This window comes from Haematobia irritans, chromosome 1 (genome assembly GCF_050003625.1).
Source record: "Haematobia irritans isolate KBUSLIRL chromosome 1, ASM5000362v1, whole genome shotgun sequence".
Taxonomy (NCBI): domain Eukaryota; kingdom Metazoa; phylum Arthropoda; class Insecta; order Diptera; family Muscidae; genus Haematobia; species Haematobia irritans.
The window spans coordinates 132,571,561-132,593,318 of record NC_134397.1 but is presented as its reverse complement, the minus strand read 5'-3'; the positions used below and the strand labels follow the sequence as shown (position 1 = coordinate 132,593,318).

The 21,758-nt window shown below is 31.0% G+C and overlaps 1 protein-coding gene across 1 annotated transcript in view; it reads left to right on the top strand.

The window, feature by feature from the left end:
• Nucleotides 1-18,560, top strand: part of amon (prohormone processing protease amontillado) — a 296,714-nt gene extending 278,154 nt beyond the window's left edge. Inside the window, exons 7-12 of the mRNA XM_075291666.1 lie at nt 8,870-9,045; nt 9,182-9,495; nt 13,645-13,878; nt 13,949-14,113; nt 18,145-18,262; nt 18,330-18,560. Coding sequence (XP_075147781.1) covers nt 8,870-9,045; nt 9,182-9,495; nt 13,645-13,878; nt 13,949-14,113; nt 18,145-18,262; nt 18,330-18,491 — 1,169 coding nt within the window. The 3' untranslated portion in view covers nt 18,492-18,560. The remainder of the gene's footprint in view (nt 1-8,869; nt 9,046-9,181; nt 9,496-13,644; nt 13,879-13,948; nt 14,114-18,144; nt 18,263-18,329) is intronic.
• Nucleotides 18,561-21,758: the final 3,198 nt, after the last annotated feature.

The following is a 21,758-nucleotide window of genomic DNA, read 5'->3' as shown; positions in this document are numbered from 1 at the left end:
AAAGTGGACCGATATGGCCCATTTGCAATACCATCCCACCTACATCAATAACAACTTTTTGTGCCAAGTTTCAAGTCGATAGCCTGTTTCGTTCGGAAGTTAGCGTGATTTCAACAGACGGACGGACATGCTCAGATCGACTCAGAATTTCACCACGACCCAGAATATATGGGGTCTTAGAGCAATATTTCGATGTGTTACAAACGGAATGACAAAGTTAATATACCCCCATCCTATGGTGTGGAGGGTATAAAAACGAAAAATTAAAATTTGCTTCCTAGAAACAAGTACACAAAACCCAAATTTAAAAGAGAATCAATACCAAAATGTTTAAAGTAAAGACAAAATCTTTGGAAACGAGCATGCTTTTTTTCAGTGTGGGCGATTCGCTATGCTTTTTCTTCAAAATGTAGATTTAAAAAGAATTTCATGTAAACCAGACTTAATATACTGAAGAGATTTCGAAAAAAATCCCCACAAACATCCACAAACTTACGAAAATTCCCAACCAAAGTTGCCTACTCAAAAATGGCGTTGCCATCCATGAAAAAATATACCCAATTTGGGGAAAAATCCCCAATACTGGCAAAACTGATATGCATCAACCAGATTTTTTCCAGACCAACGACTGTGAATTAGCGGGTTGCCACTATACTTCACCTAACCAAAATTTACTGAAAGAATATGAGTATCAGGTGAAATAATTGCACATCCCAAAATGAATTCCCCATTTTCCCCTTTTAATTCTTATACACATTGGAATCGCTGGTGTTCTACGATTTAAACGAAAATTTGAATCCTAGAGTTATTTAAGGTTCATTGTCAAATTATGATTTATGAATTTTTCTATAGCCATAAGTTTTATATTTAAAATTATTGTATACTTCATTACATTACTACAGATTTACTGAAACAGATTCAAATCAATTGTAAGGCAAGAAAATGAGGTTCGCTATTTTGGATTTCAACCTATTTTATTGTTTTGACATTTCACATCACATCATATCAAATCAATTTACTTTTTATCGTTATTTCATTATCATCGTAATATAGGGTTTTTGTTTTGTTATCTTTTCCTTTCTAAACATAATACAAAAGTTCTTAGCACAATGACAAAATCCAAATGGGAATTTCCCATTAGTTTACGACTGTTATAGTTTATGACATGAAGAGAAATCAGAGCTAGCTCGTATTATCTTCAAATACGCATTTGTGATAAAACAAAACAATGCTTTTATATTCTGCTTCGATGAAACACCTATCATAATGGCAATAATCTATGGGAGTAGAGATGTCCACAAAGGACATTAGAAATTATTTTCCATGACACATATTATATTAGGTTTTCTGTGGACGAATAATTTTCTTTCAAGTTCTTGGAGGTTGTACATAAACTTCACATGCTCAACTTGAATAACAATTTTCCCAAAGTGTGTTAAATTTGAAAAATCGACATGTGGATTACGAAATTTATTAGCTACTTAGCCTTACCACCTGATTCAGGAGATCGCAGAGAACAATACATTTTGGTTTATTACATTTCATAAATGGCGACTTGAATTCTAGAAAAGGGGTAAATAAACAAAATTGTTCTAGTTATAATCGCGGAGCTAAATCAATTATGTATCAGATATCATTTGCAATACCATCCGAAGTACATAAATACCCTGCGGGAAATAGATCAACCCCAGGAGTGGTACAGGGCCAGTCCTCTGTATGTATTGATCAGTTTCAGTTCTGGTCAAAAAGTATGGAAGGAACCGATCACTTTAACATGGGTTTACACTAATAGTCAATGTATAATATAGTCAAGTATGCAAAATTCAGCACATTTAATTGTAGTTCTAGAATCTAGACCCCAAATCGGAGGGCCGGTTTATAAAAGGGCAATATCAAAAACTGTACCGATACTCAATATATTCGGCACCCCCCTTTATGGTCCTAGAATATCTCTAGATTTCCAATTTCAGGCAAATTGGGTACGGTACGGATTCTAGAAGCCCAAGAAGTAAAATCGGCAGATCGGTCTCTATGGGGCTATATCAAACCTTGGACCGATAATCACCATTTTCGGCACACGTCTTTATGGTCCTAGAATACCTCTAGATTTCAAGTTTCAGGCAAATTGGATAAAAACTACGGATTCTAGAAGACCAAGAAGTAAAATCGGGAGATCGGTCTATATGGTGGCTATATCAACACATGGGTCGGTACTCACCATTTTCGGCACACGTCTTTAGGGTCCTAGAGTACCCCTAGATTTCAAATTTCAGGTAAATTGGATTAAAACTATGGATTCTAGAAGCCCAAGAAGTAAAATCGGGAGATCGGTCTATATGGGGGCTATATCAAAACATGGACCGATATAGCCCATCTTCGAACTTGACCTGCCTACATTTTCGGCATACCTCTTTATGGTCCCAGAATACCTCTAGATTTCCAATTTCAGGCAAATGGGATAGAAAATACACTTTTAGACGCCCAAGAAGCAAAATCGGGAAATCGGTCCGTATGGGGGCTATACCAAAACATGGACCGATAGGCATCAGTTTCGGTAAACTTTTTGATGGTCCTAAACTACCTCTAGATTTCAAATTTCAGGCAAATTGGATAAAAACTACAGTTTTTATAAGCCCAAGACCCCAAATTGGGAGGTCGGTTTATATGGGGACTATACCAAAACTTGGACCGATATAGCCCATCTTCGAACTTGACCTGCCCGCAAACAAAAGACGAATCTGTGCCAAATTTCAGAACGATAGCGCCATTATTGAAGGCTGTAGCGTGATTACAACAGACAGACAGACGGACATGCTTATATCGTCTTAGAATTTCTCAAGAATATATATACTTTATATAGTCGGAAATCGATATATCGATGTGTTATAAACGGAATGACAAACTTATTATACCCCCGTCACCATTCTATGGTGGTGGGTATAAAAATCGAGAAGGCACCGCTCGTAAGAATTCAAGAGTGCACAATATACTTCACATGCATCTCAGAGCTATGGATAGCTCTGGCTCATATATTTCTTGCTTACAGGAACCTACACATACCATATTAAAACAAGTAAGGAAAGTCTAAAGTCGGGCGGGGCCGACTATATTATACCCTGCACCACTTTGTAGATCTAAATTTTCGATACCATATCACATCCGTCAAATGTGTTGGGGGCTATATACATCCGTCAAATGTGTTGGGGGCTATATACAGGTTTGTCCCAAATACATACATTTAAATATCACTCGATCTGGACCGAATTAGATAGATTTCTACAAAATCTATAGACTCAAAATTTAAGTCGGCTAATGCACTAGGGTGGAACACAATGTTAGTAAAAAACAAGTAAGGAAAGTCTAAAGTCGGGCGGGGCCGACTATATTATACCCTGCACCACTTTGTAGATCTAAATTTTCGATACCATATCACATCCGTCAAATGTGTTGGGGGCTATATACAGGTTTGTCCCAAATACATACATTTAAATATCACTCGATCTGGACCGAATTAGATAGATTTCTACAAAATCTATAGACTCAAAATTTAAGTCGGCTAATGCACTAGGGTGGAACACAATGTTAGTAAAAAAATATGGGAAACATTTAAATCTGAAGCAATTTTAAGGAAACTTCGCAAAAGTTTATTTATGATTTATCGCTCGATATATACGTATTAGAAGTTTAGGAAAATTAGAGTCATATTTTCAAATTTTCGACTAAGCAGTGGCGATTTTACAAGGAAAATGTTGGTCGAAATCAGAAAACATATATATGGGAGCTATATCTAAATCTGAACCGATGTCAACTAAATTTGGCACACATAGCTACAATGCTAATTCTACTCCCTATGCAAAATTTCAACTAAATCGGAGTTAAAAATTGGCCTCTGTGGTCATATGAGTGTAAATCGGGCGAAAGCTATATATGGGAGATATATCTAAATCTGAACCGATTTCAACCAAATTTGGCACGCATAGCTACAATGCTAATTCTACTCCCTGTGCAAAATTTCAACTAAATCGGAGCAAAAAATTGGCCTCTGTGGTCATTTGAGTGTAAATCGGGCGAAAGCTATATATGGGAGATATATCTAAATCTGAACCGATTTCAGCCAAATTTGGCACGAATAGCTACAATGCTAATTCTACTCCCTGTACAAAATTTCAACTAAATCGGAGTTAAAAATTGGCCTCTGTGGTCATATGAGTGTAAATCGGGCGAAAGCTATATATGGGAGCTATATCTAAATCTGAACCGATTTCAACCAAATTTGGCAGCATAGCTACAATGCTAATTATACTCCCTGTGCAAAATTTCAACTAAATCGGAGCAAAAAATTGGCCTCTGTGGTCATTTGAGTGTAAATCGGGCGAAAGCTATATATGGGAGCTATATCTAAATCTGAACCGATTTCAACCAAATTTGACACGCATAGCTACAATGCTAATTCTACTCCCTGTGCAAAATTTCAACTAAATCGGAGCAAAAAATTGGCCTCTGTGGGCAAATGAGTGTAAATCGGGCGAAAGCTATATATGGGAGCTATATCTAAATCTGAACCGATTTGGCTGATATTTTGCAAGTTTTTCGAGACTCATAAAATATTCGGATGTACGGAATTTGAGGAAGATCGGTTGATATACACGCCAATTATGACCAGATCGGTGAAAAATATATATGGGAGCTATATCTAAATCTGAACCGATTTTTTCCAAAATCAATAGGGATCATCTTTAAGCCGAAACAGGACCCTATACCAAATTTTAGGGCAATCGGACTAAAACTGCGACCTGTACTTTGCACACAAAAATACATCAACAGACAGACAGACAGACAGACAGACAGACAGACGGACATCGCTAAATCGACTCAGAATTTAATTCTAAGACGATCGGTATTTTAAACGATGGGTCTCAGACTTTCCCTCTTGGCGTTACATACATATGCACAAACTTATTATACCCTGTACCACAGTAGTGGTGAAGGGTATAAATATGTGAAACATTTCAATCTGAAGCAATTTTAAGGAAACTTCGCAAAAGTTTATTTATGATTTATCGCTCGATATATATGTATTAGAAGTTTAGGAAAATTAGAGTCATTTTTACAACTTTTGGACTAAGCAGTGGCGATTTTACAAGGAAAATGTTGGTATTTTGACCATTTTTGTCGAAATCAGAAAAACATATATATAGGAGCTATATCTAAATCTGAACCGATTTCAACCAAATTTGGCACACATAGCAACAATGCTAATTCTACTCTCTGTGCAAAATTTCAACTAAATCGGAGTTAAATATTGGCCTCTGTGGGCAAATGAGTGTAAATCGGGCGAAAGCTATATATGGGAGCTATATCTAAATCTGAGAGACCTATAAAATATTCGGATGCACGGAATTTGAGGAAGATCGGTTGATACACACGCCAATTATGACCAGATCGGTGAAAAATATATATGGCAGCTATATCTAAAACCGATTTTTTCCAAAATCAATAGGGATCGTCTTTGAGCCGAAACAGGACCCTATACCGAATTTTAGGACAATCGGACTAAAACTGCGAGCTGTACTTTGCACACAAAAATACATCAACAGACAGACGGACAGACAGACAGACAGACGGACATCGATAAATCGACTCAGAATTTAATTTTAAGCCGATCCGTATACTAAAAGGTTGGTCTATGATTACTCCTTCTTGGCGTTACATACAAATGCACAAACTTATTATACCCTGTACCACAGTAGTGGTGAAGGGTATAAAAATGGGGGACGTTGCATAAAGTAAAATAAAAATCGGGAAAAAATGTAGGTTGGGTTAGGTTAGGTTAGGTTAGGTGGCAGTCCGATGTATCAGGCTCACTTAGACTATTCAGTCCATTGTGATACCACATTGGTGAACTTCTCTCTTATCACTGAGTGCTGCCCGATTCCATGTTAAGTTCAATGACAAGGGACCTCCTTTTTATAGGCGAGTCCGAACGGCGTTCCACATTGCAGTGAAACCACTTAGAGAAGCTTTGAAACCCTCAGAAATGTCACCAGCATTACTGAGGTGGGATAATCCACCGCTGAAAAACTTTTTGGTGTTCGGTCGAAGCAGGAATCGAACCCACGACCTTGTGTATGCAAGGCGGGCATGCTAACAATTGCACCACGGTGGCTCCCATAATTATATATAGCCCCCATATAAACCGATCCACAGATTTGACCTCCGGAGCCTCTTGGAAGAGCAAAATTCATCCGATTCGGTTGAAATTTGGTACATGGTGTTAGTGTATGGTCTCTAATAACCATGCAAAAATTGGTCTACATCGGTCCATAATTGTATATAGCCCCCATATAAACCGATCCCCAGATTTGACCGGAGCCTCTTGGAACAGCAAATTCATCCGATTCGGTTGAAATTTGGTACATGGTTTTAGAGTATGGTATCTAACAACCATGCAGAAATTGGTTCACATCGGTCCATAATTATATATAGCCCCCATATAAATCGATCACCAGATTTGACCTCCGGAGCCTTTTGGAAGAGCAAAATTCATCCGATGCGGCTGGAATTTGGTACGTGGTGTTAGTATATGGTCTCTAACATTCATGCACGAATTGGTTTGTATCGGTTCATAATTATATATAGCCCCCATATAAACCAATCCCCAGATTTGATCTCCGGTGCCTTTTGGGAGATTTATCCGATCTGGGTGAAATTTGGCACATTGTGCTAGTATATAGCCGCTAACAACCATGTCAAACTAGGTCCATATCGGTCTATAGTTATATCCCTGCCAACATTTTTTGAATTTGGGGGCGCTTCTGAGAATCCCCAGTACGTCAAAAACAATCATATACGATATCAAAAACTCGTCGGAAAAGCGCCGTCACTATTGAGAAGTTGTACCACGCCAAGTTACTACAAAAAGGTTTCGCATGAGTGCAATTATTAGGTGCCTTTATAGATCAATTTAGAACGACGCCAATAAGAGACCCTCCAAACAATCAGAAAAAGCACATTTTAAGATAGTGGTAAAAGAATCATTGTGGTCGAGTAAAACACGTTTGTTTAGATATTTATTAATTTGATTAATCATTTACAAATTCTTAAAAATATAACATTTATACCACTATCACATCACATTTAACATAATTTTTTGCATTAATGATGATGTAGAGTTACAAGTAGCGAGTTACATGTTGCAGCGTCTATCAGCCAGTGTTTTTATTCGATGGAGGCAGCGTGTCTGTAAAATATTTGAAAAACAATCACTTTATTCCATTTGGAAAATCAAAAATTGTTCACCAATATACCTTTCACAATTTTAAGCGTAAAATCTATGTTTTCAGAACTTAATTTTCGTTTTTATTTAAATAAAATATAACAAGCTGGTTGCGCTTGGCGTTTCACAAAAAATAAAATGGCTTTTGTAAAAGTAGTGATGGCAAAATACATGTATGAAGTACATTTTGTACTTTATGATATGCTGCCCCCCATCACAATAGGATGGTTGTAGTGACATTTACGAGTCTGTGGTAGCGATGAAGATGAAATGGAACTTTGAAATGCTGGCAGGGATATAGCACTCAGATAAACCGATCCCCAATCACACAAAAATTGGTCCATATCGGTTAATAATTGTACAAAGCCTCCATATAAAGCGACTCCCATATTTCGATTCTGTCTCTCTAATTAACCCTTTCACTACCGATGTCCACTTAGAAGGACACTCGAAAAAGACACCAAATTCTATTTTCCCACTTAGTATCGATTTATTTCTCCATGTTATTTTGAAGTAGAGGCTTTAATCTAAAAAGCTATAAATATTGTCCATATTGGTGAGGTCTAAAATACATTTTTGTAAACTTCTTTAACAATAAACGAAAAATACGAAAATTGAAGACAACTTTTGTACTGCATGTTTCTAGTAAATTGACATTTATACAAAAACTATAGCTGATACTTTTACGGGTCCTTTTTTGTTTTTTCTCACACTTTGAAAGATATTATTTTCAGAACAAGCTCATATAGCTCTTGAAGTAATTGAGGTAGGTTTTCAATATGACAAGTTTTGTTCTACATGCTGTTAGTACAAGTAAAAACAGAAGAAAAATAAAAGTTTTTATCATTAGGTTTATTTCGGTAGCGAAAGGGTTAACGCGCAAAAGTCCATATCGGTTCGTAATTATTTGTAGACTTGCCTATAGATACCTTTTTTGTCTAATATATACCACGTATGGACTAACTTACAATTTAGAAGACAGTGTTAAGAAGATTTGAGATACCGTGTCATTGGCAAGTGTTACCGCAACCCAAGTAATTCGATTGTGGATGACAGTCTTTAGTAGAAGTTTCTACCCAATACATGGTGCATAAGCTTCGGCCTGGCCGAACTTACGGCCGTATATACTTGTTTCCACTTTACTTTATAATAACTCCAACAAGGGGAAGTCCCCTCCCAAAATACCAGAATTTCTGGTATTTCCTATATCCCCATTGGGAAACATATATATATGGCAATTTCTAATATTCGACAAGTAGACAATGCTATCGTATCTGTGTGTGGGCACCAGTATACTTTAGCCGTAAATGTGTAAACATGGCCTGAGTGATTTTTATTGCGAATCATAAATTTGAGTGATATCCATTCACTATTATGGCCATATGGGAACAGTATACTTTGGCAAACACTTCGAAGACTAGGCAAATGGGGATATTGACAAGAACCACACCAAATGTCCAGATTACAGAATTGCAATGATTGAGTGGAGTGTGTGGGTGTATGGTGATTAATGGAAGAAATCGAAGAGAGAGGGAAAGCAACATCCACAATATTAGCAAATTGTATTAATTCACCTATTTTTTTCGTTTACAGGTATACGAATGTTGGATCAACCGTATATGACTGATTTGATAGAGGCTAACTCAATGGGCCATGAGCCACATAAGATTCATATTTACAGTGCCTCATGGGGCCCTACCGATGATGGTAAAACTGTAGATGGACCACGTAATGCCACTATGCGTGCCATTGTACAGGGTGTAAATGAGGTGTGTATTAGTTTGTGTTTGAGTGTGTCTATGTGTGTGTGTGGTCATAACGATCCTTTATCGTGTTGTCCAATGATATGACTACATGCTGTTAAAGAATTATAAACTAAATGTGATGTTTTCTCTCTTCATGCAGGGCCGTAATGGTTTGGGCAACATTTATGTCTGGGCATCGGGCGATGGTGGCGAAGAGGATGATTGCAATTGTGATGGTTATGCCGCCTCCATGTGGACAATATCCATTAACAGTGCCATAAACGATGGTCAAAATGCTCATTATGATGAAAGCTGTAGTTCTACCCTGGCCAGTACATTCAGCAATGGAGCCAAAGATCCCAATACTGGTGTGGCAACAACAGATTTATATGGCAAATGTACAACAACACATTCGGGAACAAGTGCAGCCGCACCGGAAGCAGCTGGCGTATTTGCGTTGGCCTTGGAAGCCAAGTAAGTATCCACATATGGACATAGTTAAATTACAACGAATAATATAACTGTTGAGCAAACAAAACCGATTTGTATTTGGAAAGCTGAAGGAGGCGGTAGGGCGAGGGATCTAATATAGATAATATCAGTGCAAATTAGGGGGAGTTATTTTATTGTTATTATTTAGTTGACGTCGATACCTAAAATACTTGACATATTCTAACATTAATGTGCTTGGCATGTTGGTTGAAATATTTCCACAAAAAAGTAATGATAAGCTGTTGGAGATAATAAGGATCCATTAATGAATATATCTTCGTTATTGAAAGATATAGCACAGTATTAAAGTGATGCAGCCATAGAAGAAACACTTAGCCAGCAAAAAAAAAAAAAACAAGTATATACAGCAGTAAGTTCGACCGGGCCGAATCTTAAATACCCACCACCTTGACTTAAATATAATAGTTTCCTTTGAAAATTTCAGGGGGTTTGATGACAGATATTTTCCCAAGCAGATCAGTTCAACAAATACGCTTACCGAAGATAAATGTAAAGATTTTATCTATTAACACTAGATTCTGGATTTATAAGAATCATTTTTTGTTAGAGTTTTAGAGGAATCATAAACATCTCTTTCATGTGTGCAAGAAAATTATGAAATAACGCCTTGATTTGAAATCAAAAATCAGTAGATTTTTACCCCAATTATTTAAATGAGTACGAGAAGTAAAATTTTCATGATCAGTGCACCTTCTGTTCCCTCAAGATCTGAAATCGGTCTATATGGAGGTCTTATCAAATGGACCGATAAAAAAATAAATCATATACACTAAAATGACAGTATATTTTCAATTTGTGGCAAATCGGATAAAAAATACAATTTCAAGCAACCCTAGCAGTTAAATCGAGATATCAGTCTATACACTAATAGAAACATGTATATACGGCCGTAAGTTCGGCCAGGCCGAATCTTATGTACCCTACACCATGGATTGCGTATAAACTTCTACGAAAGACTGTCACCCACAATCGAATTACTTGGGTTGTGGTATCTTAAAACTTCTTAACATCGTTTTCTAAATTGTGAGTTAGTCCATACGTGGTATATATTAGACCAAAAAGGTATGTATAGGTAAGTCTACAAATAATTACGAATCGATATGGACTTTTGCACGGTACGTAGAGAGCCAGAAATGAAATATGTGGGTCGCTTATATGGGGGCTATATACAATTATGAACTTGATATGGACCAATTTTTGTGTGACTGGGGATCGATTTATCTGAGGGCTATATATATAACTATAGACCGATATGGACCTAGTTAGGCATGGTTGTTAACGGCTATATACTAGCACAATGTACCAAATTTCAACTGACTCGGATGAAATTTACTCCTCCAAGAGGCTCCAAAACCAAAAAGCGGGATCGGTTTATATGGGGGCTATATATGATTATGGACTGATATGGACCACTTTTGGCATGGTTGCTAAATAACATATCATATACTACCACCACGTACCAAATTACAACCCGATCGGATGAATTTTGCTTCTCCAAAAGGCACCGGAGGTCAAATCTGGGGATCGGTTTATATGGGAGCTATATATAATTATGGACTGATATGAACCAATTCCTACATGGTTGTTGGATATCATATACTAACATCACGTACCAAATTTCAACCGAATCGGATGAATTTTGCTCTTCCAAGGGGCTCCGGAGTTCAAATCTGGGGATCGGTTTATATGGGGCCTATATATAATTATGGACCGATATCGACCAATTTTTGCATGGGTGTTTGAGGCCATATATTAACACCACGTACCAAATTTCAACTGAATCTGATGAATTTTGATCTTCCAAGAGGCTCCGGAGGTCAAATCTGGTGATCGGTTTATATGGGGGCTATATATAATTATGGACCAATTTTTACATGGTCAGTAGAGAAAAAAAATGGTCATTAGAGAAAAAAAATATACTAACATCATGTACCAAATTTCAGCCGGATCGGATGAAATTTGCTTCTCTTAGAGGCTCCGCAAGCCAAATAGGAGGATCGGTTTATATGGTGGCTACATATAATTATGGACCGATGTGGACCAATTTTTTCATGGTTGTTAGATACCATATACTAACACTATGTACCAAATTTCAGCCTGATCGGATGAAGTTTGCTTCTCTTAGAGGATCCGCAAGCCAAATTTGGGCGTCCGTTTATATCAATAACAACTACTTGTGCCAAGTTTCAAGTCGATAGCTTGTTTCGTTCGAAAGGTAGCGTGATTTCAACAGACGGACGGACGGACATGCTCAGATCGACTCAGAATTCACCACGACCCAGAATATATATACTTTATGAGGTCTTAGAGCAATATTTCGATGAGTTACAAACGGAATGACAAAGTTAATATACCCCCCATCCTATGGTGGAGGGTATAAAAATTGCGTTCCACAATCGTGAACGGACGGTGACAAAATGAAACGGACACGTTGTTTTGTCGTTTTGCCAAAATTTTATTTCTATAGCAAATTTTGTCACAATTTTATTTCTATAGAAAATTTTGTCAAAATTTTATTTCTATAGTAAATTTTGTCAAAATTTTATTTCTATAGAAAATGTTGTCCAAATTTTATTTCTATAGAAGATTTTGTCAAAATTTTATTCCTATAGAAAATTTTGTCACAATTGTACTCCTATAGAAAATGTTGTCAAAATTTTTTCTATGTATAATTTTGTCAAAATTCTATTCCTATACAAAATTTTGTCAAAATTTTATTCCTATAGAAAATTTTGTCACAATTTTATTTCTATAGAAAATTTTGTCATAATTTTATTCCTATAGAAAATTTTGTCAACATTTTATTCCTACAGAAAATTTTGTCAAAATTTTATTTCTGTATAGAAAATTTTTTAACAATTTTATTTCTTTAGAAAATTTTGTAAATTTGTTTTCAATAGAAAGTTTTGTCAATAAATATTTTATATAGAAAATTCTATATAGAAAATTTTGTCAAAGTTTTATTTCTATATAAATTTTATCAAAATTGTATTTCTATATAGACAATTTTATAAACATTTTATTTCTATATAGAAAACTTTGTCAACATTTTATTTCTATATAGAAAATTTTATCAACATTTTATTTCTTTATATACAATTTTGTCAAAATTTTATTTCTATATAGAAAATGTTGTCAAAGTTGTATTTCTATATAGAACATTTTTTTCAAACATTTATTTTCATTTATTTTGTCAAAATCTTATTTCTTTATTTATTCATAAATACAAGGAACTCCGAACTCCCATTTTCTCCAGCATTTGGAAGACGATCGCCAAAATAATCAAAAGTGTATTGGGGATTTTTGTGAGGAATTTAAATTTAAAGTGGGGATTTTTGGGGACGAAAACATCATATCTTGGGCATACACGGTTAGAAAAAAATATTTATGAAATTTTCATGTTATGCTAGTTTATGAACATTGTATGTTTGCACTTAAAAATATTGTGTTAAAAAATTTGAGTTTCAAACATTTAATTTTTACACCCAAACATATGAAAAACAGTCTTTTTTGTCCGTGTATATATTTTCAAGTAAGACGCTACGATGAAGAGTTTTCAAAAGAAATTATTATATTTGATTTTGGTGGTGGGTATTTAAGATTCGACCGTGCCGAAATTAATGCTGTATGTAACATACTTGTTGTCTGCTTAAATTGGTTCAACATTATGTCTATAAATTAAGTAAGTATAATTTTACAAATCAACTTTTTCCCCTTAAAAACTCTGTGACGAAAATCCAAGAAGGGGGCTAAGAACATTCTTAACTACCTCAATACTAGAGAGTATACGTTTCACGTAGACATTACAATCAGAATAACAAAAAGTCGACATTTTAATAGTTTACTTTTCTCGTTTACGAAAATTCTTAAAATTTGGAAAAGGCAACTTTTCAAGTTATCAACATTTTGCAAAATTTCGACAAATCGACTTAATAACTCGGATCTTACCTCATCAATTCGCAAGGATCAATAAAACGAACAGGAATGCGACTTTTATTGATAAGTGGTGCTTATCCCACATAAAATAAAACGTTATATTGTACAATTTGTTTTTCAATTATTCTGTGCTTGTTTTATTATTTTCATTTATTACCATCTCAATATTTTCAGTCCCGAGCTAACTTGGCGTGATATTCAACATTTAACTGTTCTAACTTCAAAACGCAACTCCCTGTTTGATGCTAAAAATCGTTTTCATTGGACAATGAATGGAGTGGGTTTGGAATTTAATCATTTGTTTGGATTTGGGGTGTTGGACGCCGGTGGTATGGTGACATTAGCAAAACAGTGGCATACAGTTCCTCCACGATATCATTGTGAAGCTGGAGAAATACAGGAGACACAGTAAGTGCAGAAAACAAAATGATTTATTTCCGAAAATGAATAACGCTTGTTTTTAAATTTTCCACCATAGCCCAATTTATTCAGGACGTTCAATGTTTTTGGAAATCAAAACTGACGCGTGCAAAGGTACAGACACAGAAGTGAACTATTTGGAACATGTTCAGGCTGTTATATCGGCAAATGCATCAAGGAGAGGAGATTTGGAATTATTCTTAACATCACCAATGGGTACAAGGTAAGTTCGAGAAAATATGTCGTATGGCTTATCTCTGAGACTGCCACTAAGTTTATCTTCTAAATTGATGTGGTTTACCTATTATATGATCTCGCGACTCCATTTGGACTAACCAGTGTTGCCATTATTTTTCTGGGACGCTTTCGTCCCATGTGGCTCGTGATTCAAATATCATCCGATACAATCTGTCCTCAGAATTGATTATTGGTATAAAAAATCTCCGAATTTTTATATCATACATATAGACTTCCACATTCCAAAGGAAAATTTTCTTTTGATGCTAAACATTTTTCTTTAAAATTGAATAAAGAAGATTAGGGACAATCGTTGAACCTCTTGTTATAAAGGGGAATAACGTTTGATGGGAAAACCCCAATACGGACAACAATGGAACTGGGAACTAACAATTAGAAGGCAATGTAGAGGAGTTTTAAGACACCTTGCAATCGGCAACTGTTACCCAATACAAGTTCTTCGACATTGAATGACGATAAGAGAACTTTCCTCGCAAATCATGAAAATACGGTCGGCCTGGCCATATATATTTTTACACCTTATGGAATGGGTATCATGTTTGCCACTTGAGCCACACATGATCTACCAAAATTAATAGAAAATTGTACCAAATAAAAAAATTTTCTATTGATTTTTTTTAGGAAATTTTGTCAAAATTTTATTTTTATAGAAAATTTTCTAAAAATTGTATTTCTGTAGAAAATTTTGTCCAAATTGTATTGCTATAGAAAATTTTGAGAAAATTGTATTTCTATAGAAACTTTTGTCAAAATTTTATTTTTATAGAAAATTTTATCGAAATTTTATTTCTATAGAAAATGTTGTCAAATTTCTATAGAAATCAAATTCCTCTAGAAAATTTTGTCAAATTTTATTTCTATAGAAAATTTTGTCACAAATTTATTTCTATAGAAAATTTTGACAACATTTTAAATCTATAGAAAATTTTGTCAAAATTTTATTTCTATAGAAAATTTTGTCAAAATTTTATTTCTTTATAAAATTCTGTTAAAATTTCATTTTAATAGAAAAATTTGTCAAAACTGTATTTCTATAGAAAAATTTTTCACAAATTTATTTCTATAGAAAAAAAAAATTATTCCTATAGAAAATTTTGTCAAAATTTTATATCTATAGAAAATTTTGTCAAAATTTTATTTCTATAAAAAATATTTTCAAATTTTTATTCCTATAGAATATTTTGTCAAATTTTTATTCCTATAGAAAATTTTGTCAAAATTTTATTTTTATAGAATTTTTTGTCAAAATTTTATTTCTACAGGAAATCTTATCTTATCAAAAATCTTATCAAAATTTATTTCTATAGAAAATTTTGTCAAAATTGTATTTCTATAGAAAATTCTGTTAAAATTTCATTTTAGTAGAAAATTTTGTCAAAATTGTATTTCTATATAAAAATTTGTCACAAATTTATTTCTATAGAAAATTTTGTCAAAATTTTATTTCTATAGAAAATGTTGTCAAATTTTATTCCTATAGAAAATTTTGTCAAAATTTTATTTCTATAAAAAATTTTCTAAAAATTTTATTTCTATAGAAAATTTTGACAACATTTTATTTCTTTAGAAAATTTTGTCAACATTTCATTCCTATATAAAATTTTGTCAAAATTTTATTTCACTTTATTTCTATAGAAAATTCTGTTGAAAAAAAAATATTTCTATAGAAAATGTTGTCAAATTTTTATTCCTATAGAAAATTTTTTTAAATTTTGTTTCACTTTTCTCAAAATTTTATTTCTATAGAAAATTTTGTCAAAATTTTATTTCTATAGATAATTTTGTCAATATTTTATTTCTATAGAAAATTTTGTCACAAATTTATTTCTATAGAAAATTTTATCAAAAATTTTATTTCTATACAAAATTTTGACAACATTTTAAATCTATAGAAAATTTTGTCAACATTTTATTTCATTGTTGTTGTTTTTTTATTTCAGCTTAAAACCATACATTGACTAAACTACAAGTGTAGCATAACCAACAGAGATAAAGAATGTTTGTCAAATTTATTTGGGCAAAGCCCTATAGACTGCAAGATGGTTGGATGGACGCACGTTTCGGAATTACCACATTCCTCATCAGCATCCTCTACTTGCAGAAAAACTATCAACCAATTATCAGAATAAATTCAGGCAGTTCATTAAAACCAACAATGAACCACACTTGAACCCTCCGAAGAAGGTTTTGCATGATAGCCAGCTGATGCCGAAATAAATTTGAAACAAACATATCTCTTTTCATATATTTCTATAGAAAATTTTGTCAAAATTGTATTTCTATAGAAAATTCTGTTAAAATTTCATTTTAATAGAAAAATTTATCAAAATTGTATTTCTATAGAAAAATTTGTCAAAATTTTATTTCTATAGAAAATTTTGTCAAAATTTTATTTCTATAGATAATTTTGTCAAAATTTTATTTTAATAGAAAAATTTTTCAAAATTGTATTTGTATAGAAAATTTTGTCAAAAGTTTTATTCCTAAAGAAAATTTTGTCAAATTTTTATTCCTATAGAAAATTTTATCAAATTTTTATTCCTATATAGAATTTTGTCAAAATTTTATTTCACTTTATTTCTATAGAAAATTCTGTTAAAATTTCATTTTAATAGAAAAATTTGTCAAAATTGTATTTCTATAGAAAAATTTGTATTTGTATAGAAAATTTTGTCAAAAGTTTTATTTCTATAGAAATTTTGTCAAATTTTTATTCCTATAGAAAATTTTGTCATAATTGTATTTCTATAGAAAATTCTGTTAAAATTTCATGTTAATAGAAAAATTTGTCAAAATTGTATTTCTATAGAAAAATTTGTCAAAAGTTTTATTTCTATAGAACTTTTGTCAAATTTTTATTCCTATAGAAAATTTTGTCAAATTTTTATTCCTGTAGAAAATTTTGTCAAATTTTTATTCCTATAAAAAATTTTGTCAAATTTTTATTCCTATAGAAAATGTTGTCAAAATTATATTTCACTTTTCCCAAAATTTTTTCAAAATTTTATTTCTATAGAATTTTTTTGTCAAAATTTTATTTCTATAGAAAACTTTGTCACAAATTTATTTCTATAGAAAATTTTATCAAAATGTTATTTCTATTGAAAATTTTGTCAAAATTGTATTTCTGTAGAAAATTCTGTTAAAATTTCATTTTAATAGAAAATTTTGTTAAAATTTTATTTCTATAGAAAATTTTGTCAAAATTTTATATCTATAGAAAATGTTGTGTAATTTTATCCCTATAGAAAATATTCTCAAAATTTTATTTCTATAGAAAATTTTGACAACATTTTATTTCTTTAGAAAATTTTGTCAATTTTTCATTCATATATAAAATTTTGTCAAATTTTTATTCTTATAGAAAATTTTGTAAAATTTGTATTCCAATAGAAAATTTTGTCAAAATTTTATTTCTATACAAAATTTTGTCAAAATTTTATTTCTATAGAAAATGCTGCCAAAATTTTATTTCTATAGAAAATTTTGACAAAATTTTATTTCTGTAGAAGATTTTGTCAACATTTTATTTCTATAGAAAATTTTGTCACTTTTGACAAAATTTTATTTCTGTAGAAAATTTTCTCAAAATTTTATTTCTATAGATAATTTTGTCAATATTTTATTACTATAGAAACGTTTGTCAGAATTTTATTTCTATTGAAAATCTTATCAAAATTTTATTTCTATGGAAAATTTTGTCAAAATTTTATTTTTATAGAAAATTTTGTGAAAATTTTATTTCATATATGAAGTACCTCTTAGTTGGAGGAATATTTTGCAAAATCTACACAAACATCAAGAATTTAATTGTGAATGACAGTCTTAATTCGATTGTGAATCTTTAGTGCAACATTGAATGTAATCCATTGAGGAGGGTGCATAACATTCGGCATGGCAGAACTTTCGGCCATATATATTTTTTTTATTAGTTAATTATATTTTAATTATTAGGAGTGTTTATATTCAAATAACGTGTTTTCTTTTCATCCATAGATCAATGATTCTATCACGTCGTGTTAATGATGATGATCACCGAGATGGTTTCACCAAATGGCCATTTATGACAACACATTCTTGGGGTGAATATCCTCATGGTACATGGAAACTAGAGGTTTGTAAACGAGTGACAATGAGTGGCATTTACAAAAAATATTAACTATCATTAAATTATCCCACAGGCACGTTTCAATTCAAATCAACCTCGTTCGGGCTGGCTAATCGATTGGTCTCTGGTTTTGCATGGCACCAAAGAGGCTCCCTATCGAACCCTATCACCTGCATCGCCTCACTCAAAATTGGCCATAGTGAAGAAAGCCCATGAGGAGAAGAAAATGCAATAATTCGGCAAATCCAATAGCATTAGTCAAACTACTCAAATAAAAGAGATTTCAGGGGGCTACAGCGTAAAATACCAGCCTTTCACTGTGGCTTTCTGCTGAATGCAGTAGAACAAGCGATGTAACTCGTCAAGAAGACTAACCACAAAATGAATAACAAAAACCCATAGCTCCACTAAATGAATACCAACACATATATACACACCCACACACACAATGCAGTAACCAAAGGCCAATTGAATTCATTTTCAAAGAAAAAACACAAAAAATAAAATAAATGTTACAAAGAAACAAATTTAAACAGGAGGGCTGAAATTGAATGTAAAATGTAATATTATGGGAATGAAAAGTTTTCAGTTAAAAAAAAATATAAAAAATAGAAAGAAAGTTATAATTGTATACTGATGGAATTGAAAGTTGTTGAAAATTAATCGAAAAATATTTTATATATATTTTTTGTTTTCTTTTTTGAATTCTTCTTTAATTTTATGTACTAACCATTTTTTTAGAGTTTTTGTTTCAGTTTTTTTTTATCATTTTTTTATTTTTATGCATTTATTAACAAAAAATAGAAAAAATACTTATTGTATAATGATAGAATTGAAAGTTGTTGAAAATTAATGATAATATATTGAAAATATTTTAAATAAATTTTTTATTTCTGTTTCGTTTTTATATTTTAAATATTTTTATGTTTATATATAAATATTAACATTTTTATATAATAAACATTAAAGCACTAGCTACGAAGGCTATTATATATATATATATATATATATATATATATATATATATATATATATATATATATATATATATATATATATATATATATATATATATATATATATATATATATATATATATATATATATATATATATATATATATATATATATATATATATATATATATATATTTTTTTTTTTTTTAATATTTATTTCTGTTATTTTTCTTTTCTTCAAAGAATAGTATTTTAAAAGTGTTTTGTGAGACATATTTTATATATATTTTAATGTATATTATTATTTTTTATTTTATATGTGATTTTTTTTATTTTCTTTAAAAAAACAAATCCCATAATTTGTTATATTAAGTTGTCTATCTTCTATTTTATTGCTAGCAGGGGCTATTTGGTCGATTTTCTGATATAAACCACCATATAAACCGATCACCCGATATGATTCAGAAATCTATCTTGTATCGAATGTTTATTTCAAATTTGATACAATATGATTGTTGGATGTTGCAATTTCAAAGATCTGTACATCAAATCATTTGAAAAAATACTAAAAATATTTTAATTGTTATTTTTTTTTTTAATTGTATATTTTAAATATTTATTTATATTTTTATTTCTGTTATTTTTCTTTTGCTTATTTGTAAGTTTTTTTTTTTGCCTTATAAAAAGAAAATATAAGAATAGTAATTTTTAAGACTTTTATGAGAAATCTTTTTGCTTTATATGTGATTTCATTATTTTTTCTTTTTTAATTCCTAAAAAATTAAATATTTAATAACCCATTAAATTAATTCTCCATCATTTTATATATTAAATTATTCATCTTCTTCTATTTTATTTTCTGTTTTTATGCTACTCTTACGTAGATATTTGTTCAATTATAAAGTTTATGCAGTTTATTTCGCATTTTTCCTATTTAAAATACAAAATGTAATTACAACTTTACATTTACAGAATTTTCGTTTAATAATTTAAAATTCTTTAACAAAAACCTGTATTTCTTCGATATTTTGAGAACGCAATTTCCGGGATCTATGCTTCAAATCGTATGTATTTTTTTTTTATTCTTCTAATTTTCTTAAAATTTTTGAACATCGCATTTAAAACACCTTCCAAGTTACAAATTGTGTTTTAAATATTCTCTCCAATATTTCGCAATTACTCTAAAAAGTTAATATTTGGAATATGCTGATATTGGTATTTTAAATATACTATACACCCAAAGAATTTTGTTAGCAAAAATAAAAATAAAATCTAGTAAAACCAAACAGCCCGTTGAAAGACGGAAAGTAGTCGATGTTTGCAAACATTGTCTCTCTTTTTAAACACGATTGCACTAACAAATGGTTTAGCTCGGTCAAAACAAACAAAAAAGGTAATTAATATTAAAATTATAAAATTATGAATATATCTTGTGTTCACGGTTGCCAATCGAGTCCGAAATAATCTACCAAAATTTTACCCAAAAATGCTATCAAAAAAAAATCTTATTTTTCAAAATTTATTTCCATAGAAAAATTTGTCAAAATTTTATTTCCATAGAAAAATTTGTCAAAATTTTATTTCTATAGATAATTTTGTCAAAATTGTATTTCTATAAAAAAAATTTTGTCATAATTTTATTTCCATAGAAAAATTTTATTCCTATAGAAAAAATTGTCTAAAGTTTATTTCTTTAGGAAATTTTGCCAAAATTTGATTTCTATAGAAAAAGTTGTCAAAATGTGTTTTCTATAGAAATATTTCTAACTCATATTAAAATTATAAAATTATGAATAATCGACCAAAATTTTACCCAAAAAAGCTATAAACAAAAAATCTTATTTTGCAAAATTTTATTTCCATAGAAAAATTTGTCAAAATTTTATTTCTATAGAAAATTTTGACAAAATTTTGTTTCTATAAATAATTTTGTCAAAATTTTATTTCCATAAAAAATTTTGTCATAATTTTTTTCCATTGAAAAATTTTATTTCTATAGAAAAAATTTTCAAAATTTTATTTCTGTAGCAAATTTTGTCAAAATTTTATTTCTATAGAAAATGTTGTCAAAATTTTATTACTATAGAAAATTTTGACAAATTGTTATTTCTATAGAAAATTTTGATAAAATTATTATGAATTTTGAATTACCTCTTAGTTGGAGAGGAATATTTTGCAAAATCTACCAAAACATTAAAATTTCTACCAATCAACCAAACAGTAAAAAATCGATCATTTTTGGTAGAATTCCACCAAATGTGGCAACCGTGCTTGTGTTTGCTCAAAAATTTTAATTTTTCTCCAAAAAATTAAGCCATAATAGCAAACAATTTTTTTATCTCATGTAGTAGCTTTGAAAAATATTATAGTTCTGAAATTTATAAATAAAAAAACTCTTTTTGGTTCTTGAATATCTTTGGGTGAAATTCTAAAACCTAAAATTGTTACACTGAAAAGAATATTGTCATTAGGCCAAAGATTTCATGCCTTTAAAATACGAATGAAAATTTTGCTTAACATACACTCAAAAAAAGGTTTACTTGGAT